The sequence below is a fragment of the Cololabis saira genome, chromosome 9, assembly GCF_033807715.1.
Source record: "Cololabis saira isolate AMF1-May2022 chromosome 9, fColSai1.1, whole genome shotgun sequence".
In the NCBI taxonomy this organism is placed as follows: domain Eukaryota; kingdom Metazoa; phylum Chordata; class Actinopteri; order Beloniformes; family Belonidae; genus Cololabis; species Cololabis saira.
In genome coordinates, this window is record NC_084595.1 from 39,498,909 (window position 1) to 39,522,011 (window position 23,103).

Consider the following 23,103-nt stretch of genomic DNA (forward strand, 5'->3'; position numbering starts at 1 on the left):
CCACCTGGGCCTTAACCAGGAAAAATGATAACTTTTAACAGCAGAAATCAGTCTCAGAGATTAGGGATTATTCCACTAGAACACAGAAAAGGGCTGTTATTACTGGTGAATAATGTTGAAGGCGCTACAGTTCGGCTCTAGCTCTGTCAAACAGCCATTGTGACCAGAATTTGTATAAAACACAAACAACTTCTCATTAAAATCAATCAGCATTTATTCACATCCAGGTGCCAAGCAGATGGAAATGCGACACCATTGAATAAATACTGATGGCACACTAGTTAAAACATAAAACCATCAACTAACAAGAAAAACAACAATAAAAATGAAACTTAAATGCATGAAATTGAAAAGAAATCAAACAATAAACACGTGATACAAACGATCATCTGTGGTTCAAAACAACGTGGCTGCACGTGGGCGGCCAAAGATGGCTGTGTTATTTAAAGATGGCGGGGCTCTGTGTTATTTAAAGATGGCGGGGCCCTCGCCACGCCACGTGCAATCAGACCGGATGACAAACACGGCGTTTAAAACTTGAATAACTGGCGGAAAATGGCGCCACAAAATAAACTAACACAATAATGATGATAATGATGCCGGTTATTGCCGGCGTTGCACAGTAATACGAACAGCAACTTCATTAAACACACATTTAGCTCTGAACCGCTCTAGATTACACTGATCTCCAGAACCAGTCTTTGTAGTTTTCAAAGCGGCCATTTTGAGAGGCACATTAAAGCTGATTTTGGGTTGAGCCGGCTTTAAAGTCAAATACACATATTCACAAAATGTCTATGAGCATTCATAAGTTCAGAGTTCACATGAGCACATGAACGGTAGCCAAACACCAGAGTAATAAGGCTGATGAGGTGATGCATGATGGGTGTTCACAGGACCATCTCTACATCAAAAGGAGCCAGCTTAGAGCAACCAAACAACGGCACCTTCAAGCATGCTCACACAATGTAATATCAGACCTAAATAAGCAGAACATGTAGCTTCTAGTTAACAATATTCATCTTAATCTGCACTCCTTCTTTGGTGAATCCATCTGTGCATCCATTCAGGATGATGGGGGTTTGCTGGAGCTTAGCATATCTCCCTCTGAGCAAAAGGCAGGGGTACACTCTGGACAAGTCACCAGCCCATTGCAAGGCCACATTCAGTACATACACCAATCACCAAATTTACGCTGACTTATATGAGAAATTCATACTCACCAATTAGCCTGACATGGATGTTTTTAGAGTGTGGGAGGAAACCAGAGTACCTGGTGAAAAGCCACACAAACTCCTTTCAGAGCTGACATTTGGACAATCTTGAGGCAAGCGTGATAATCACAATTTTTTTTTACACAAGTATGAATCATAAAATGTGTCCCGATTGATGCTCAGTGATGGTGGATGAAAATGACTTGTCATTTGAACGTTTCGATTGTCTTAAAGGTAGATCATTTTATTGGAAAAACAATGGTTATTAACACCAGAAGTGTAAAACACAACACTGGATGGAATGAAAAAACATCAACATTGAAGAAAATACTCACACACATGCACACATGTGCAAACTTCAGGAAATGATTACATATTGCAAAGTTAACCTTGATATTGTATTTGCAAGACACTCAAGCAATAAAGTAGACAATATTGTCATGTTGAATAAGAGAAGTTTCTTTCTTTTTTATTATGTTTTGTGAAATGTTTCTGTATATCCTGAAACTCTGTAAAAGGTTTGGTTGTTGCTTTTTTGTCCAGTTATGTTATGTTTTAATCTCCAGCGACCCCGTTCAAAGAGGATGTGGTGACAGAATAAAGTTAAGCACAGAAACACTGCCCTCTAGTGGTCAAATATGCTACGTTCAGAATGACTCGGAACTTCCTGTCACTTCCTTCATCGACCTCTTAAATTCAGTCCTGCTTGTTGTTACTTTTTGTTACGGTGACGTAATGATGCAGTAATATTGTTTTAACAACTATATCAGTCGTATTTGGTAGAAAACATGTTTTTGGAAGTCCCCCACTAAAAGATAAAGACTTGACCAAAAAAAAAAAAAACACACCCAAAAAAACAAAACAACAACAACAATAAAAAGCAATAATGTTATGACGAATTTACAGTCGTTTACAAACACTATACCTGTTGTCAGACTGCACTTGAACGTCTCACCTGCTGCTGTTTTGTCAGCTTTTTCCCAGGATGCATTTCTTCCTCTTCTAGTTTCACTTTCTTTCTCAGTATTTGAAACTTCGCACAGAAACAGCGGCACGGTAACCTTTAGTATTTTTGATTATAGACGGCATGAATACCAACTTAGAGACTTCATAATAATACAATGTTTAAGTATTCATTTATGGTTATGCTGGAGTTATATTTTTTGGGATTTATTTCAAATGAATGGGCATTTATATGAAATCGAAAGTGTTTCACTCCCAGCTTCCTTGTCATTATTATTTAAAATGTTTACACGAGGGTTGACAACCGTCCCTTGAAAAACCTTTATCGTCCCGTATTTATAAATTAAAGTACGTCCTGTATGGAGCTGAAAGCTAGTCATAAAATGCCAATGGAAAATGGCATTGAGCTGTTGAGTTCATGAGTTATTTCTATCTGTTTTACTACAACTGTAGCCTACAGTCATGACAAGTTTTCTACAGACTTTCTGTTTGCACTTTTGTTATTGCACTAAAAATGTGCACTATTACAGAATGGATGTTCTGCTTTATTTCTATTGTTTTATATTAATTTATGCAATTTTAAGTTAAGCAGGACAGGTTTCTGTTTAAGAAAGATACTTATTTTATTCAGTTTATTTTGTTATTTTGTATTAAAGTGAATTGCTGGATAATAATTTGTTTTCCATGTGTTCATGGCATTCAAAAATATGGATCTACAGGACTGTCTCAGAAAATTAGAATATTGTGATTTTCTGTAATGCAATTATAAAAACAAAAATGTCATACATTCAGGATTCATTACAAAACAACTGAAATATTGCAAGCCTTTTATTATCTTAATATTGATGATCATGGCTTACAGCTTAAGAAAACTCAAATATCCTATCTCAAAAAATTTGAATATTCTGGGAATCTTAATCTTAAACTGTAAACCATAATCAGCAATATTAAAATAATAAAAGGCTTGCAAAATTTCAGTTGATTTGTAATGAATCCAGAATGTATGACATTTTGGTTTTTTTAATTGCATTACAGAAAATAAAGAACTTTATCACAATATTCTAATTTTCTGAGACAGTCCTGTAATTCAGTTGGCAACCCTAACACGACAGTACAGTAAATTGATTCACATTGCAACTATGTATTATATTGTCAACGTGGGACCATTTTTAAGAAAGCAATGCTTACGTAAAATGTGTGTTATCAGTCTTCCAGGTGAGAGAATATCCCGCGGCCATTGCCACCATGCTTCCCCTCCTCCTGGTCCTCTCTGTGTTCTTTCCTCCCTCAACTGGAGCTCAGATACCAAATCAAGACCAAGCCAAAGATCTCCCCGTAGCCACGAATGGCCAGCAGTTCCCCTGGGGCAGCATGAGACTCCCTAAAACCATCAGCCCACTGCACTATGACCTGACCATCCACCCCAACCTCACCAGCTTAGACTTCACCGGTGTGGTCCGCATCGATCTGGACGTGCACCAGGACACCAGTACTGTGATCCTCCATGCAAAGCAGATGCAGGTATCCAGCGCGTTCCTGCTGGCGCCTGAGGGGGCCAGGCCGCTGCAGGTGCTGGAGTATCCCTCCTCCCACCAGCTCGCCCTGCTGGCGGACTCGGCTCTCACCAAAGGCAGGAAGTACGAGCTCCTGCTGGAGTTTGCTGCCAACTTGTCCGACAGCTACCATGGTTTCTACAAGAGCAGCTACCGCACCAGCAGCGGGGAGGTTCGGTAAGGCAGTTCTGGCCATCACAAGTTGTGGGACGAATACACATGATTAACACTAACTTCCAGCATTGTATGAAACTACAAATGGTTACTGTAAGTGCTTCCCTCTTCCCTCAGGGTCATGGCTTCTACGCAGTTTGAGGCGACCTTTGCTCGGGGAGCCTTCCCTTGTTTTGACGAGCCGGCCTTCAAAGCCAACTTCACTATACGTATTGTCCGAGAGCCACGGCACATAGCCATTTCCAACATGCCCAAGGTAGATCCACACATCTGTGCATGTTCACTTGAGTTTAAAGCCACGTTTACACATTGCCGGGTATTTACAAAAACGGATATTTCCCCCTCACGTTTTGAAAAATACCATAATTAAAAAAAAATAAATACACTGTTAAGGTGCTATGAGCAGCCAAACCTACAGGGGGCAGTGTAACGAGAAGCATAAAGTCATGCTAGCCAATCAGAATCCTGGAAAAAAACATCAGCAAATGACACGAGTAACTTCCAGTTACTTCCAAGATGAACGAGAGTCTTTGGTTTGGAGTGACAGAGAAGTGGAGTTACTTTTAAGTGTGACTTTAGAATGTAAAACAGGTAAAATACAAGAAAATATTGACGGTGGCCAAACAAATTGTAAACACAGGTCGAGCACATGATGCTGGGGACGTTTCTGACGCATAATGTGACGTTCTGAAGCCTAAATGTCCGTTTCCCTCCGTTTACAAGCAAACGTGAAAACTGAGTTTTTGAAAATCTCCACTTTGGCCGGAATTTTCAGAAATTATCATTTTTGGTGACTTTGAGCTTCGTTTTCGTGTAAACGAACGGCCAAAACGCATGAAAACACCACCGTTTTTGCTACGTGTAAACGGGGCCTAAGAGCAAAAAAAGAGGTTCCAGCTGAGTTTTTGGTTTGTTGCTGAGTTTCCCTCCTCTGTGACTGTAAAGTCCTCGCCATCGAGCTCACCTTTCCTCTCCTTGCCTACATTCCTCAGGTGAAAACCGCCGAGTTGCCGGGCGGTTTGCTCGAGGACCATTTTGACACGACAGTCAAAATGAGCACGTACTTGGTGGCCTACATCGTGTCTGACTTCCTGTCCGTGAGCAAGACCACCCAGCACGGCGTCAAGGTGAGACCTGTTTTAGTCCCTTCCTCAGAGATGCAAACACGTACCAATACTCGCAATTCAGTAAATTGCTTTGGAGAAACATCTTCCACAACATATACCTGTGAAGTAGTCTGTTCTTGGCTGTGTTTTGTTTGATGAAATTAGTTTCTTCCCTGTTTCCTGGGACTCCCTCCAGATCTCCATCTACGCAGTCCCCGAGAAGATCGGTCAGACGGCTTATGCGCTGGATGCTGCCGTCAAGCTGTTGGACTTCTATGACGATTACTTTGACATTCCTTACCCACTTCCCAAACAGGGTCAGAGGACATTTTATCAGTAGTTACTTTTCTTTTTATTACAGCTTTATTCTGTTTTAACAAACCGAAGATCGGTAGCTAGAGGAGAAACATCAGCAATTCTTTTGACCTCTTAAAGTACTTGTTGATGTAGTCGACATTTAAATTTATAGGACACATACTTTTACTGTTTTCATATGAATGTAACACGGTAGAATCAGTGTGAGCAATAATCCCAACTCAGATTTGTATTTTTATGGGAGTCAAATGAAAATCATGAAAAATATTGACTTTTGCTGTATATTCTACAGGGATATTCTCAAATAATGAAAGAAAAACCAACCAACCATAATGCATATATTTGAAATGAAATAACATCAACATTGGAAATAATAAAATGCAAAAGAAATCCATAAAATAGAAGGTTTATTGTCATTGCACAGTAGGGTACAGAAAAACCTTGTTTATCAACAATCATTAACATATATTAATGAGATAATTTGTGCAATCAGGTAATCCTTGAGTAAATGTAAATAATGGGTAACATAAACACAGATTGCCTTTCCAGGCCATTAATGATTAATTAATAACAGAACTTTTTTTCTTTTGTTTTTATTATGTAATTCTGGTGACCATTGAGCCATAAAAATACTCTACTGAACCAGACATTAAATAAACAAAGATAACTTTTTTTAACCCAAGGTTCAGTCTGTTTATATATTGAAATGCAATTCTCTGCTTGAACACCAGGGGGTGTAATCCACACAATGTAGAAGACTTTGACAGCTGAATCACTGATTATCTGTGTTTGTTGGACCTCCAAGACAACATATTATCTTGTGTCTGACTGTCTAGAAATTAGAATATGCTAGTGCACATGTTAGAGGGCCATCAGCCTGCAGGATTGTAGTATATTTAGCTGCATTATTGTGCTTCATGCTTCTCCCTGCAGACCTGGCTGCCATCCCTGACTTCCAGTCAGGTGCGATGGAGAACTGGGGCCTGACCACGTACCGAGAGACCGGCCTTCTTTTTGACCCCAACAAGTCCTCTGCCTCTGACAAACTGGCCATCACTAAAGTCATCGCCCACGAGCTCGCTCACCAGGTAGTTTAGCTGTGACTTCGCTTCCATGCATCAATAACCCTTTTAAAACCCGAATATTGGCAATAACCCGAATTAAACATGTAAACACCAATAACCCCTTTGAATAACCCGAATTTGCTCATATTCAGGTTTTTAAAAACCCGAATATGACCCCTGGGTTACTCCTTTTAAAACCCGAATATTCGGTCATGTAAACGCCTAACGGAATATCCAGATCAAACGGAACATGAATTTGTTTTCTGTGCATGCTCTGTTCACAAGGAATCCTGGTCTTTTGAGTCCAGGACGTTCTTATAAACATGGAGAAACACAAGACCAGGAGGAGACTAATCACTTCATAAATGTAATGATAGATATGAACATTTTGGCATTTGTAGACGGTAGAAAGTACCGGGATAGTGAGATTTACAAGAAGGTGAGCGAAAAGTTGCGCGAAGCAGTTTTGAATTGTTTTGAATTGGGATACAGGAAGACGAAGCGGAAATGACGGTAATTGCGTCATCACGTTCTCCGCGCGTCGGATATCTGGTTTGATCCAGATATCCCAAATTATTAATTACCATGTATACAGGGATAACCCTGTTTGCTCACACATGGAAACGGAATATTCCGAATGTTTCAGTAACCGGAATATTAGCAATAACCCAAATTTTGACTGCATGTAAACATAGTCACTGAAAACTAGGCATGACACGTTCATCGTTCTGCACAAAGTTACTCAAGTCACAGCTGGTGTCTACAAACCTTTAAACTGAGTCGGTTTGTGCAGTCGATGCAACTATTTTCTGTTTGTTTTTGGGTGCAGTTGAAACAAACCAAAGTTATGTAAGTCATTGTGGAGTAATTAAATGTTCCCTGACTTGTGCAGTGGTTTGGGAACCTGGTGACGATGGAGTGGTGGAATGACTTGTGGCTTAATGAGGGCTTTGCCAAGTTCATGGAGTTTATCTCCCTCGACATCACCTACCCAGAGCTGCATGTGGTGAGTGCTGAACACACCTAATAAGTTTTATCTTTATGTGCACTATCTTTCTGTTGTCTTCAAGTTGAATTCAGAAATAACAAACAGACGTGGACAAACATTTTGGTACCTTTCTACTGAAAAAAGAAAGGAACAGCTATCTGAGATAACTTGTGTATTTCAGGTGTAACACAAATCAAACTTTGCCGTTGATTTCTGATCCTACTGAATGTTTTACATAATAAAACAGAAAAGGAGCTACAACAAGAATGCACCCATAACTTTATTTTGCTGTGCAGCCTTTAGCAGAATCCAGTGCCAATAATGATTTGTGTTTCTCTCAGTGACACTTCTCTGTCTGACAACAGATGTTTTTGTGCACTTTTTCCAAGCAGGCTGTTCCACTTGTCTTAGGTTTTGTTAACCAGTCGTCCTTGGGTTATAGCTGCGCTTTGGGGTCATTATTCTGATAGAGGACCCGTGACCTGTCACCATAGCAGAGTTTTCAGTGTTTGGCTCCAACACGCCTTAATAGTCTCCCCTACGCCCTGCACAGATTAAAGCCCCGCTGAGCCGGGTGCAGCAACACACCATGTCTCATACGAGCGCTGAGGAAGCTTGGCTCGCCTCTTTTCTACGTGAAACTTTCACTGTCTCGCGATTTGATGTGATTCTGATTTTCAGGGTCACGATTTTTAAATCAGAACTATTTCATGTTGATTTAAGGTGTACGGTGTACGAAAGAGTTTGTTGTACATTACAAAGTTATACACTTGAAAAGAATGTCAACAAAAACTATTCTTAGACCAAATTGAACTTTTGTTCCAAACATTTATTACAAAAAGTAAAATCCAGTATAAATTGACAGGGCGGTGTGATACACCCTGTTGTAAAACCAATGACGGTTGGATTAGCCTCATTTAAAATTTTGAATCTATTTAGAATCTCTAAGGATAAGAATTGCTATTTTTATGTGAATTGGGTTTTTTTCAACACCCTTATTTCTGCCATTTTCAGTGTCCTCCTGATCCTGCTGGGGTTGTATTACCTCTTTCAGTCGTCTTGTGGACCTTGCACTGCTTAATACTATTAGCAACTGTTGACACAGGTCCATAAAGCTGCTTGGAAACGGCCCCGTTATCTTTAACATGCTTATCTCTGATTTTCTTTCTGGACTTCTCAGATAACCCTCTGCTTTGCTAACTCTGGTCCTCGTTCAGACCATATGCTTCACTTCAGATGGAATAAATGGCTGATACAAGTCGCAAATACACTTGTGATACAGCTTTATTTGGAAAACACTGTAATAATTTATTATCAATTATAGGGGCCTCAGCAAATCTGTCCAGACTTTATTCAAAGATCTTTGTAAAATAAACAGTAAATCCTGTGTGTGAGACACTTAGATTTGATTTGATATCAGAAAACCAGGTATGGTAAATGTGTCCACATCTCTTTAAAAATAAAAGAGGAAGTCAATTACAGTGAATGAACTGATTACATTTTTTTTCTCTGCAGCATTGTTATTTAGATAAAAAAATGAAAGTCGTGTTGTGTTTTTTACCTTTTCATGCCATCTTCTTCCCAGCATGACTTCTTCTTTGGCAAATGTTTTGAAGCTATGGAGGTGGACTCGCTCAGCTCCTCCCACCCAGTGTCCACCCCCGTGGAAAACCCCACACAGATCCAGGAGATGTTCGATGACGTGTCGTATGACAAGGTGAGCCTCATTCCTCCAGACCATCAAACGCTGATACACTTATATAGAAATATATAAAGGATACTAGGACTTTATAAAGTTTAATCAAGGTGGTTTCCTGTCTCAAATTATTTTTATAAATAAATTTGAGTGCATGATTTTCTTTCCAAACCTGAACCCAGTGTGCAGTTAAAACCAAGTATCGGCAAAAGCGTGATATTTTTGTATTTTTTAGGGGGCATGCATTTTGAATATGCTGCGAGACTTCCTGACGCCTGACGCCTTCGAGATCGGCATCATCCGATACCTGAAGCGCTACAGCTACCAAAACACCGTGAACAGCCACCTGTGGGAGAGTCTGACTGACGTGAGTGACGCGTCTCTACGAGGGTTTGGTGGCTGACTGAAGCTCGGGCCACAGTGCTCGGTAGGAGCTTAAAACCTGTCCCACGTCAGAGCAGATGTGCATTGAAAATAGGCTGGAGCTCAAACGGTTAAGATAAATTGTTCAGGATGAATCTCAGTGGACAAACAGTTTGGATTTAAATTTATTTACAGTGTTTTGCTTTTCTCTTTCTTTCAACGTCTCTTTGCTACTTTTTGTTCAATCAGTTTAATTTGGAGTGGATTGGTCTTAACATTTGTAAAAACTTGAAAAAAATTGACTTTTCATGCATTGAGAGACGGTTCTGCAAAACCTAGGAGGTCACCGAACAAAGAGAATACAAAACTACAGTAAAATAGAACAATGTAACACAATGTTAAAAAAAAAAGTAAAATAGAGACAATAAACTATAATGCATCTTCCCTCGGGATTTGAAAGTCTGAAAAGAGTCAGTATCACATGTGTGATCTGGGAAAGAGCTCCAGAGACGACGGACAGAGCAGCTGGTCACCATACAATACACCCAAAAAATGTGAAATCCTTATTTTCTCTTTGGCAGCAGGGACAATCTGCCATTTAAGAACAACCACATGTCAACACTGTCCTGCAGGATGACGCCAAAGTCTGTGTTCGTGCAGTTGAGTCCCCTAACTCGTAATGGTGGCTTAAATATAAAAACATGAATATTGAAAACCAAAATAATTCAAGGTCGATACGTAAGGTCTGGAAACAAATGCTTTGGCCAGTATGTCTCTGCACAACGGTCAAACAGACCAGTTTTTTATTGCATCAGTACGTGAGGTCAGCACTATTTCTAGAGGTAAAACATGAGCACCGCTGGCTTTCTTCAGCCTCACGGATCGTTTTAAGAGGTTACATGTGCTCCGGTTTGTTTTCCTGCTCATGTAACTGCAGTATCAGCAGTGCTGCTTTGTGTTAGAGGAGGCACGTTGCTTGTGTCTGATGTTCTGGCACCATCTTCTCTCTAGTTGTTATAACTCTCTGCTTCTCGCCCGCAGATCTGCAGCTCAGATGATTTGGATGAAGGCCGAATGAAACACACTGAGTTCTGCTCCAAATATAAACAGCAGTCTGGAGCCTCTGTAAGTTTTCTGTCAGGGTTCTGCAAAACTTTGTGACTTAAGACTCAACTGGTTATATCAAATTCACAAAGCTTGATCAACTCAGGAGAGACCAGAGACTGGCAAACATTCAGTTTTACCTGTTTAACAGCGTTACATGCTTCTCAGTCAACATATTTTCCCTGGAAAGAAGGTTAAATATGAACAACAGAGACGTGTTTTACTGTTTTCCAAACATTGATACACTTACCTGAAGCCTTAAAGACACGTCTGCAGCATATTTTGGTCCAAATAGCCAGGTGATTAAAAAAGATAATTTTTTTGACCATGTGTCTCCAGCTGAGATTATAGCAGCTGGTTTAAGTAGGTGGAGTTAAACATCCACACTCTGCTTCACTCCCCTCCTCCATGGGGTGTGGCCTTTTTTTTAAGTGGTCAGACAGCTTTGCGCTACCGACTTAAGTAGAAAAAAGTAGTGAAATAATGTAGAGATAAAGAAGCTGAATCATTCTTGTCTTATTTGGCTCTGTGATGTCACAAAGACCTGCAAATCTGAACTGATCACAGAAGGACTTTTGTGGCCCAGAAAACTATTGAGGTTGTGTTATCCCAAAGCTTCTGTTCTGATCAGGGTTCATACGTTTTGAAAAAACCTGGAAAAGTCATGGAATTTGAAAATGTCATTTTCAAGGCCTGGAAAAGTTTTGGAAAAATGAGTTCTCCCCTTTGGAAAAGTCATGGAATTTATCTGTCTCACTTTATGATAACATTTATTAATAACAGCCTATAAGGTAGATTTAAAATTGATCAATAAATATTTCGTATCGAACAGTCTCACGCGTTTTTTCATGCGTGACGTGCCGAGCATCATGCAGATCGGATCGAGTGACCACATTCTCCAACAGTTATTACAGTTATATTAGATTACTATAAAACATATACTACAACATATTGCTGGTATATCAGTGTTAGTTTAAACAAATGTTTATTTTGTATAAAACCCTAATTGCCATTAGATCACTGTAGTGACTTTTTACATAGTTTTATTCCTATATTTCATTCATACATTGATGTTTTAGAGGTCATGTATAGTCATGGAAACTTGCTGCCAAGTCATGGGAAAGTCATGGAAATTTGTTGGTTAAAATGTGTCTGAACCCTGTCTGATGGTCTCTTCAGACACTTAAATATCTACAATCAAGTTCACTTTTCTTCCTACTTCCTTTAATTGATTGTGTATCTTTGTGTGATTCGGGGCTGCCTGTGTGCAGAAGTGGTATTCTGGGGACGAGCTGGATGTGCGGGCCATCATGGACACGTGGACGCTGCAGGAGGGATTCCCTCTGGTCACCGTGGAGGTCCGGGGTCGGGAGGTCCGGCTCAGTCAGGAGCGTTTCCTGAGGACAGACGATACATCCCTCACTGACGGGTAGGTGCTGATGTCATCAGACATTTAACAAATGGACAGGAAGAAACCTCCGAGCTACATAAACTGATGTTGATTGTTTGTTGACAGATTCCTGTGGCAGATCCCTCTCACGTATGTGACCAGCGCCTCAGGCACCGTCCACCGGTTCCTTCTCAAGACAAAGAACGGTGAGGATTTCTCCCAGAGCTCATGCTCCCCTCACCTCCAACCCTTTCCAACTTCCCTCGTCTTTCAGACGTGCTGTACCTGCCGGAGGAGGTGGACTGGGTTAAGTTCAACGTGAACATGAGCGGCTACTACATGGTCCACTACGCTGGCGAGGGCTGGAACTCCATCATCAAGCTGCTTCAGCACAATCACACGGCTCTGACCAGTCGCGACCGAGCCAGTATCATCCACAACGTCTTCCAGCTGGTCAGGTCCGTGCTGCGAGTGTTAGGGCCAATCCCAATACACCCCCTACTTTCTACCACTAACCCTCACCCACTGCCACTAGCCCTAAAAATAGGTAGGGCCCTTGTAATGTTCCCTAGGGATTGGGACACCACTTGGTACATCACTGCGTGGTTTACGTTCGGGTACGTAAGCGACTAAGTAGCAGGGTTACAGCTTGTCCACACTGCATGCGAGCGTCCGACTGTCGCGCCGCACTGCGTGGCATCGGACGCGCTCTGTCCACACTGAACGCGTTATCGGCCCCACGTTCTACCACGTTCTTTTGATTGACAGCGGAGACTCGCCTTTTAAAAGGTTGATTTATGGTTGCGCGTTACACCAACGCAGACCTTATGGCGTACGCGGCGCACTCACCGAACGGTGCGCGTCGCCGCGTACCCTACACCGTAGGCTACGCCGTCGATTTTACGCGGAACCATAAATCTGCCTTTATTTACCCGCCCGAGACTCGCCTTTTATTCGCCCCACCAACCGCCCGTGCGCTCCCTTTGCCAGCTCCCTGGCGATCTCCCTCCAGCCATGCCACTTTATTGAGGTTTTTGTAGTGAAATGAGGAGGAATCATAGAGATAACTTCTCATTTCAACTAACTGGATCAGCCGTTCCTCATCCGTGACTGTTTCCTACAGCGCTTTCAACCGACTTTCAACGCAGGCGGCAGGAAGAAAATAGAAGCAGGTCTAACGTCCGACCAAAGTGGGGAAAAAACGAACAAAATAACGGCGTGTGGTGACGCAATGACACAGCGAGCAGCTGGAGTGAGCGGCGTGTTCGTGGTGTTAAAGCAGCAAACATGTCACTGTCAGCATGTCAGTTCATTACTGGGATGTGGGGAAAAGCAGAAGACACGAGAAATGATCAAATAGGTACCAGATCTTGCTGGATCCGGCACAAATTAAGCCCTAATAAGATTAAAATAAGATTCTTATTATATCTTATTATTTTATCAGAACCTTCCAGTTCCCTGGCGATCTCCCTCCAGCAGCTGCCACTTTATTGAGGTTCTTGTATTGAAATGAATGTTTCCTACAGCGCTTTCAACTTTTTTTTTTTTAACTTTCAACCGGCTTTCAACGCGAACGACAGGAAGAAAATAGAAGCAGGGCGTGCGACAAAAGTCCAGCTCAAAACGGCGCGCCGCATGGCGCCGCGTCGCTCGCAACCAGTGTAGACAGTGCGCATAAAAAATAAAGCAATGGAACTGTTTTTGGCGCTGACGCTCGCTCGCGTCGCATGCAGTGTGGACACGGTGTTATAATAGTTTTGAATTTTTAATTTTAGTTTAGTTTTATTTCGTTTTGACTTTTTCTCCTTCAATTCAGTTAGTTTTAATTCGTTTTTAGTGTGGGTTTGCTAGTTTTTATTAGTTTTTATATTTTCAAAAATGCTTAGTTTTAGTTTAGTTTTAGTTTTAGTTTTGACGTCACGGACCGTGAGGGGTTAAGGTGCCGTAGATGCCAGTTGGAGATAAACGGCCGGAGCAGAATAAATTGATCATATCAAGGCTTATATTGACAGGGACGAAAACGGAGGAAATGATATCTATAATTTTCTCTATCTATAATCTATAAGTTTGTTTTAGTTAGTTTTCTAAACACGCAATATAGTTTCAGTTAGTTATCGTTTTTGTCTTTTAATTTTCGTTTTTATTTAGTTCAGTTAACGAAATAGTTTTTTCAATTTTAGTTTTCGTTATTTCGTTCGTTTTCGTGAACGATAATAACTCTGCTAAGTAGTTACGTTTGCACATACGTCACACCATATTAGGAAGCCGAGAGATAAAAGCTGTTTTAATTTCCGCTGTAGTGCTGTTAATATGCCACTTTATTAAGTTTTAATATTTTTTCAGGCGTAAAAGTAACCGTTAAGATCCCCAACCTGGGCTCAGTTTATCCAAATAACGCCTGTTAAGAAATTTGATCCGATGTTTTCGGGGGATATCTAGAGCCGCCGGCTCGGGAGCTGATTTATGGTTCTGCGTTACACCAACGCAGAGCCTACGGCGTAGGTTACGCGGCGACAAGCAACCGTACGCAGCGCGTCGCCGCGTAACCTACGCCGTAGGCTCTGCGTTGGTGTAACGCAGAACCATAAATCAGCCTTTATTCTGGCGAGATCTGAAAAAACGAGCAAGCGAGTGATTATGTACATTCACTGAGTCAATATTATGAAAGTAAAATAGATATTTCTCGCTAGAAATCTAATCAAAATGCATTTTTATGCAGAAACTAACTCAAAATATCGATTTTATTCACAACAAAAATAAGAAATGTCCGTCTTGTTTTTTCGTTTGATTCAGTCTGCAAATGACGACGTAAAGCATTCTGGGAAATCTTTCTAGCCCTCGGTCATCGAGGCAGCATCTGAAATCCCTCGCGCTGAAGGGCTAGATTCATAACCACTAGCCCTCGATATGTCCACTAGCCCTAGATGCAAAGAGGAACTGGCACACCACTACCCTCACGGGAACGCGCAAAATTTAGGGGTAGGACTGAAAAGTAGGACTAGGGGGTGGATTGGGACTGGCCCTTAGTCTAGTTTTTATTGGTCTACGATATTGCATCATATATTTAATTATCATTATCGTCACATGACCAGCATTTTCGTTGCGTCTCGTTTTCCTCAGCTGATAAAGGTTCGTTGGCGAAAGCAACTTTAGTTCATCATTTAACACAACACCAGATACTCTCCATTGAAGTTGTAAAAACAGTCAGAGCTTCCCTGTTCTGGGCTGTGAAGCAGTCGGGTGTCTTGCTAGAACAGATCCCAGATGTGACGCCTGTCGTTTATGTTGCAGCGTGGGGAAAGTGAAGCTGGACACGGCCCTGGAGCTGTCTCTGTATCTGTCCAGAGAGACCGGCGTCATGGCCGTCACCCAGGGCTTCGGAGAACTGGTGCCGCTCTACAAGCTGATGGAGAAGAGAGACATGGCTGTGCTGGAGAACCAGATGAAGGTCGGTGAAGAGACTGTTCGGTGCTATGTGTCAACAAGAGGACAAGGGGATGATCTGTGCAGTGAAAACATAAAATGATTAGATATTTAAGCTCCTGCATCATTTCCCTTCATGTTTATTTGAGAGTAATGATCTTCCTCTCTTCGTCCATCTTCTTCCTTTCAGCATGGCTTCATGATCAGTGGGAGAGTTAAACCAGCAGAAACAAGACTTCTGTTACATGTTGGCATGTACATAAAAAAACATGTTTCATTAATTTCTTTTCCTCACACTGCATCTCATCACCTTCTGCCTGTGAAACTCCCTGATAGTCCTCGTCTACTCTAATGATAATTTATTATAATAATAATTTCCCAGTCCTGGGATCAATAAAGTACATCTTTATCTTTAATATTGGGCAGAAAATGAAGAAGGCTCCTTGTTCTTAATTTAAATTGTATTGTGGAAATTATGGTTTACAGTTTAAGATTAAGATTCCCAGAATATTCAAATTTTTTGAGATAGGACATTTGAGTTTTCTTAAGCTGTAACCATGATCAGCAATATTAAAATAATAAAAGGCTTGCAATATTTCAGTTGATTTGTAATGAATCCAGAATGTATGAAATTTTTGTTTTTGTAATTGCATTACAGAAAATCACAATATTCTAATTTTCTGAGACAGTCCTGTATATGTTATTTTCTCCATTGACATACATTGTGCCATAACTTTGATCCAAGCACCGATTGTAGGCGCATCTGTTTCCTTCCAGTTAAGGGCAATAATCCTTTTTGCCTGCAATACAGCAAAATCAATAATTTTGTGTTCTTGGGATTTTAAATTGAGATCTGCTGGGTATAGATGCAGCAATAACAACGTACATTAGGGTCCAGTAGAATATTCATACAGGATAAGCATGGTTTTATTAATTACCTCCCTCCAGAATTTTTTTATTTGTGCACATTGCTTTTGAAACAATCGTCCGGTATATTACTGTTATATTGATTTACTTTGACAGGAGTTGTGCAGGAATTACATGCTTGTGTTCCTCAGGGCTACATTGTGGATCTTTTCCGGGATCTGATCGACCGGCAGGAGTGGAGCGACTCCGGTTCAGTGTCGGTGCGAGTGTTGAGGAGCTACCTGCTGCTGTTCGCCTGCGTCAGGAACTACGAGCCCTGCGTGAGCAAAGCCACCCGGCTCTTCGGCCAGTGGAAGGAGTCGGGCGGCACCATGAGGTCCGGTTCTCCCACGGCACTCGTGTGTGTAAAGCTGAAACCTTGTCAGATCGGATGATGCTTATCTCTGTTTTTAGCCTCCCTGTTGACATCACCATGGCTGTGTTTGTGATCGGCGCTCGCACGCCCGAGGGGTGGGACTTCCTCTTTGAGAAATACAAGACTTCCCTGCAGATGTCGGTCAAGAGCCGCATGAAGACCGCCATGTCGGTCACTCCACTGCAGGACAAGCTGCAATGGTGAGCAGGAGGCATCGTGAAAACTGGACACATTAGCCCGAACCAACACTTAACGGAAACGTTTGCCTCTGCTTGGTGTGGGCAGGATGATGGAGCAGAGCCTCCGCGGAGAGGTGATGAAGACTCAGGACCTTCCAGACGTGATCGTCTCTGTCAGCAGGAACCCAAAGGGCTACAAGCTGGCCTGGGACTTCCTCCGAGCCCACTGGCCCACCCTGATCAAGAAGTCAGTGAGCTCAACACTCACGTGTTTTCACTCACTGTAACGCACAATCAGAGCTTTCATTTAAAACAGATAGGATTTCACTTTTCTGATTTACAACATTTTTATCTCATGAATAAGTGGCAGGGACTTGAGCTTGTGACATAACTGGGAAATATTTGATCCGCAGCTGGGGCTTAAACAGATGGGACGGTTTTTGTTTCTTAATCCAAGTGTGCAGACTTAAGCTTGAGTTATGGTTCTGCGTCAAAACGACGGCATGCCTACGGCGTGTGGTTTGCGTCGACACGTACCACACGCCGTCACTGACGCCGTCACTGACGCCGTCACTGACGTGCACCTCCCGAAAATTGTAACGTCGAGGCGACGCAGACCAAACACAGACGGAGAGGGCTGTGATCGGTTCGCTTGGAAGCAACGCATTTCCGGTTTCCGGTTTGAAGCAGTCGTGAACTTTCAGCGCTCTTTTCTTCATGTATGTGTGATTTTTGTTTTGTTTTTTTGCACAATAGTTGTCCTTATTTCTTTGATTCACTGTGACCGGAAAAAGTCGGATAAACCATTCAGGAAAAGATCGCGAATTAGCGGTCACGGGGGGAACTGGAGAAATGGAGTGACGGAGAAGTCCAAAGGGTTCATGACGGCGTCAAGGTGACGGCGTGTGCACGGCGTAGATTTGACGCAGAACCATAATTCAGGCTTAAGATTTAGCTCCTCGGTCAAGTTTGAGGAGGGATTCAAAAGGAGTTAACCACGTATGTTTATGTCGCTGCAACAGGTTTGACCTCGGATCCAGCACGATATCGTACTTGGTGAATGGGGTGACCTGCCAGTACTCCACCAGAGAGATGCTTCACGAGGTAGGAAGAGATTCTGCTGCTCTCCACAAGTCAATTAAATCATTCATTCTTATTGGAAGTTTTGAAAATCCTAAATTTCATTCATTTGTGGACAATTAACTGAATCAATCAGTGTTATATCTTCTCAGGCTTTTGTAAGAAAGAGCCTGATTGTTGATGTTTTACAAGAGGATTGATCATTTTGATTGAGCAGTACCGGTATTTATTTCCAGCTGCTCCTCTACAACCTGTAGTTAGTACACAAACAGCTTTTGGAGAAAGTTGTGAAAACTGAAGTTCCAGTTTATTGAAGAAGTTGGGATGAGGTGGAAAGTGTTTCTTTACTTTTACTTCTCTTTCCTTGCAGAACGCATGCACACAAGATATTTCAATGTTTTCTCACCAGCTTTGTTGCACTGCAAAAAAAAATGTACTATCTACTTTTGGATTTCAGCCCTGCAGCTAGGGATGTCCCGATCAGGTTTTTCTGGCCCCGATCCGATTCCGAGTCATTTGATTTTGAGTATCTGCCGATACCGAGTCCCGATCCGATACTTTAATAACACATTAAAGAGATGATCAAATGCAAGACAAACAGATCCAGGTTGTCCCTCATTTTTTATTTAATTCACCTTATTTTATAATTTATCGTTTAAACACAGCAGTTCTCTTTGAGGTAGCTCGAACAATCAAGTAATAATAGTGCAAATATTAAACATAATTTTGAATTAAATAAAAACAGCAGCTCAACTTAAAATACCCAGCAGGAATGTAAACAAATAAGCAAATAAAAGCAAATAAAAACAGCCTGCAGTGTTTTTCTGGATGTTCAGCTTAGGAAGAAGACAGACGCTTTGTTCAGTTTTCAATCACCGTTGTAACTTAACTTTTATTTATTTACCTCCACTGTAACACCACTGTGCGCATGGGCAGATCACCTGACGTGGCCCACACTCTGCACCCCCACCTCACCCACAGCTTTCTTCATATTAGCATTAGTTGTACAAAAAGTATGTGGACCCGTTTCTTGCTGATACACAGGTTGTTTAAATTTTTTCCATCATCTGTTTGATGCGCTGATCAAAATAATGACAATAAAATACAAATCCGATCACGTTATGGGAACGGGACATCCCTACCTGCAGCATATCCCCATCCAAATAATGACCCATGGAACACAGAGGATCTCCACTTCTCATGAAGTTTGTGATAAGAGCATTGAAATGTTTAAAAACCATTTCTTAGAGACACATGGGAGAGCTTTGCGTGTTTCTCCTCCCACTGGGTCTAATCTTGTAACAATCTGGGAGGAATCTTAAGGCCTGTGATCTTCGAGACTTCAGATGGAACCGGATCAATTAATAGCTTCATGTTAACTCTTCCCAGAGGCGGCGCTGACATCTCTTCCCTTGCAGGCACCCAGGATTGACCGCCATACGGTTGAAATTCATATGTGTGCACGTCTGTGAGCTTTCAGAGCAACAAGATGACATCTTTTCTAAGGGTGTTCATACATTTTTCAACAAGACAATACAGAACTCCATTCAGTGAAAGCTTTGCTGTGTTTATAACTCTAAGTATGAAAGTAAAAATAGTGGAAACAGCTCAGACAATACTCCCCCAGTCTGATTGGAGGTTTCCCAGGTAGATGGAGCTGATCTCAGCGTGGAACCAGCGGAGGTTAATGTGACAAACCGGCTGAATGCAGCTGTTGATCTGTAGCGCTGCTCCGGTGCGTCAGCTGGCGACTCGTGGCCACTTCCCCTAATCAGGAAGGCTCACTGCAGCACCCACGCGCCTCGCGGGCACAGGAAAGACAAACAGAGACACCGGGGGAGGGGAAGAGGCACCAGCAAATGACAGGAAAAGGAGGGTGGGGCAGTGTTGCTTCATGGCAGGCCGAGGAAGAAAAAGGTGCAGCCGCTGGACCGGCCAGCCGATGAGAACACAAACCATAAAACATTTGCGTTTCATTCTGTTTGCAAGGAAATAAAAATCTAAATAAATGTAGGAAACAGTTTTTCATGTTTCCATTTACTTTCTCCAAAGCTTTTTCTGATTTTGGAGTTTCTATAACGTCATGAAAAGTCCAACAGCTTGTGTACTTCTTAAGCCAGATTCCTGTCTAAAGCTTTGGTTTGTGAAAGATCAGGTCACATTTAGCAGAATTCTTGCTCGTTCCAAAACCTCTGCAGCGTTCTGCCACAGATCGCTGTCCTGCGGTCAAGGTATTGGATCGGACACGTCTAATTTCCGCATTGTTTTTCCCGACGCGCACAGGTCCGAAGCTTCTTTGGCTCGCTGACCGAGGAGACGGGCTCGAAGATGAGGTGCATCCAGCAGAGCTACGAGACCATTGAGGATAATATCCGCTGGATGGACACACACCTTCCCCTGCTGCAGGCCTGGCTCAGCCGGCGCAGCAGAGCAGGCCGTGAGGATTTATAGATCCAGGGGAGAAACGGAGAAGAGGACGGAGTCGGAGGTGGACGACTTCATTCATGATGACAGAAATGAGACTTTCTGCTTTCAAAAGCACACTGCAAAAACCCAAAATCTTAACAAGAATATTTGTCTTATTTCTAGTTAAAATGTATCATTTTTAGTCAAAAATCTCATTACACTTAAAACAAGACTCATCACTGGAAAAAACAATTGTGAACATTTACTTGAAACAGGTGAAAATTGTCAAATAAGTTATTTTTCTGGTAATGACTCTTGTTTTAAGTGTAATGAGATTTTTTGACTAAAAATTAGACATTTTAACTAGAAATAAGATATTCCTGGTAAGATTTTGAGTTTTTGCAGTGCAACAATTCAGCCGGTTTTGAATGTTTGTATAGTGCTGAAATAAAATTAGTCATTTTACTGTTGGGAATTTAAAAAATATTTTATTTATTACTGTAAAACATTTTTCGACCCCTCCAAGCCCAACATCAGGAAAGGCTCCCGTGAAACAAGGAATTGTGGGAGTTGCTTTCTTGAGATTTGTATCTAATTTTCACTGGTACAGTTTAGTTTTTAGTTTTTTCTCTCAGGAACAGACACAATACCTGAATATCTCTGCTTAGATTAGCTTGTAGGCGGCTGTGGCCGAGCGTTCGCTCATACAGATGTTTGTTTGTGGAATGAAGTGTAGTTTTTACCAGCTGTGAAGTCTGCTTTTGTTCTAACTTATTTTAAGTTGTTTTTAGTTGACTGTGCCCCATTGAACCAACCAACATACACTGTACAACCGATACTGAATATATCTTTAAATATTGTTTATAGCAGACCATTTCTCACCAGCGAAACATTAAACAACAGATGAAGGAGTCAGCTTTGATTCTCGGCCAAAGAAATCAGACTTGTAGTGAAAACTTTTTTTTAAACAGGAAATTAAAAAAAACACTGACATGTTGGAAAAGAAATCTAGAGACAACCTTTTTATCAAACTTTTATTTGTTTGAACTTGTTTGAATATGTGCTTCAACAAAACAAAGATGAATAAAAGTAAAAATGACAGTTTTCTTGATGATGGCGTTATTCCTGCTACCAGCCGCTCTCTGTCTGGCAGGAACATGATTTAACCTTTGAACCTTTACAGGCTTGTGATCAGCAGACCAGGTGCTTCTCCGCTGGGAGTTACTGAATATCCTGCTCTGTGCTTTCATTTTGCAGTAGTTATGACTCAGACGTGCAGGTTTTCCACGCTCCACTGCTTTAATATATGCAGACGTCTCTTGTTAGGTTGTGCTGTTCTGCTTGTGACAACAGATTTGAATGATTATTCAAATCTGGCTCTGACGGGGATAAAAGGCCTCCCCCACAATTGTCTAGGCAAACAAGTTGTTTTAAGTTAATGCAGAACTAAAACTAAGGATGCTAACAGTTGAACTTTCTTCACATTTACACAATCTGCACACAGACACAAGTCACAAGCAAAAAAGTCAAACCTCAATTCCAAAAGATGTGGGGATGCTGTTAGATGTCAAAAAATAAAAGATTAAAAAAAATGCAATGATTTGCAAATCTCATAAAGCCATATTTTGTTTACAGTAGAATAAATAAATATAAAAAATGTTATGAAGAAATGCAATATTTAAGGACATTTTTGAATTTTATGGCAGCGTCATAAAAACTTCAAAGCAAATATTAGATCAGCACGTGGACAAATATGTTCGTTCACTATTGTCAAATAAAGAAAAAACTAAAATAACTTGAAACTGATCCAAATAATAGTTGATAGTTAATTGAAAAAGTTGCTTTTGAATTGTGCTTCAACAGAATAATTTAGAATTAGATCACGGTTGAAGTCAAAGGTGAAAATACATCACACCATCCATCAATGTTTGAGCCAAAATAGACAATAGTGAGATCAGAATGTGTCAAAATGTACATTTGACAATCTACAAAACTTCTGAGAGAATGTCCCCTGGACAGATGAGACGAAACTGGAGCTTTAAGCTCAAACAAGCAAACATGAAGAAATTGAAACAATTGTTTTGTTTTTTTAGTCTTCTGTTGAACCACAGTTATAAAAGCAAGCTTTGAATTCCATTTGACAATTTCCAGTAAATTATTACTTTTACCAGTTTCAAGTTATTTCATCGAACATTGAGGGATTTTCATTCTTTAAAAATGTGTTTTCCAGACGTGTATGTCTGGGAGCTGAGGAGATCTGCTCATCTTAGGTCATCTTCATCATATTTTTTGTTTCATAATCTGGCTAATGTTTTCAAGTGAAGAGTTTGGCCTGATCAGCTGTTGGATCGCCTTTTACAAACCCAAGCTTTTGTAACAGATGACGCAGTTCAGCTCTTGATTCAGTTCCAGTCAGCTGCATGTATATAGCAGCGAATGTTAACTCAAGGCACTTCAACAATGCAATTCAACTCATTCCCATTTAGTCCGATTAATAAAAAGCCATTAAAAACAACTGCCTAAGGAAACCAACAGATGGAAGCGAGACTTTTTTTTTTTTTTACCCCATCCTCCATCCTCCCCCAAGCACCAGGTGATCGTAGGAAGCAAAAACTCCCCTTGAACAGGAAGAAACCTCTGGCAGAACCAGAATCAGGAAGGATGGCCATCTGCCTCATCCACATCGGGGTCAAAAAGACAGGAACGAGGAGAAAAAACGAAAGTTAAGTAAAAGAGAACAGAGTGAGGTGCATCACGGGAGGTCCCCCAGCAGTCGAGGTCTGTGGTAGCATGACAATCTTAT

General features: G+C 41.3%; 1 protein-coding gene across 1 annotated transcript; it reads left to right on the forward strand.

Moving 5' to 3' along the window:
- The first annotated feature begins 2,200 nt into the window (after nt 1-2,200).
- erap1b (endoplasmic reticulum aminopeptidase 1b) lies at nt 2,201-21,238 on the forward strand. Its single transcript, XM_061729566.1, has 19 exons — nt 2,201-2,270; nt 3,385-3,907; nt 4,022-4,160; nt 4,897-5,031; nt 5,207-5,327; nt 6,259-6,413; nt 7,282-7,395; nt 8,963-9,094; nt 9,309-9,440; nt 10,478-10,561; nt 11,812-11,969; nt 12,057-12,136; nt 12,205-12,388; nt 15,222-15,378; nt 16,412-16,596; nt 16,674-16,835; nt 16,921-17,061; nt 17,837-17,918; nt 20,178-21,238. Exons 2-19 carry the CDS (start codon nt 3,423-3,425, stop codon nt 20,343-20,345), a joined length of 2,814 nt encoding a protein of 937 aa, XP_061585550.1. The 5' UTR covers nt 2,201-2,270; nt 3,385-3,422; the 3' UTR covers nt 20,346-21,238.
- The last annotated feature ends 1,865 nt before the right edge of the window (nt 21,239-23,103 follow it).

Coding starts and splice junctions, on each gene's coding strand:
- erap1b (XM_061729566.1), top strand. CDS start 3,423: ATGCTTCCCCTCCTCCTGGTCCTCTCTGTGTTCTTTCCTCCCTCAACT. Junction 5,032..5,206: donor CCACCCAGCACGGCGTCAAG/GTGAGACCTGTT, acceptor GACTCCCTCCAG/ATCTCCATCTACGCAGTCCC. Junction 10,562..11,811: donor AACAGCAGTCTGGAGCCTCT/GTAAGTTTTCTG, acceptor GCCTGTGTGCAG/AAGTGGTATTCTGGGGACGA.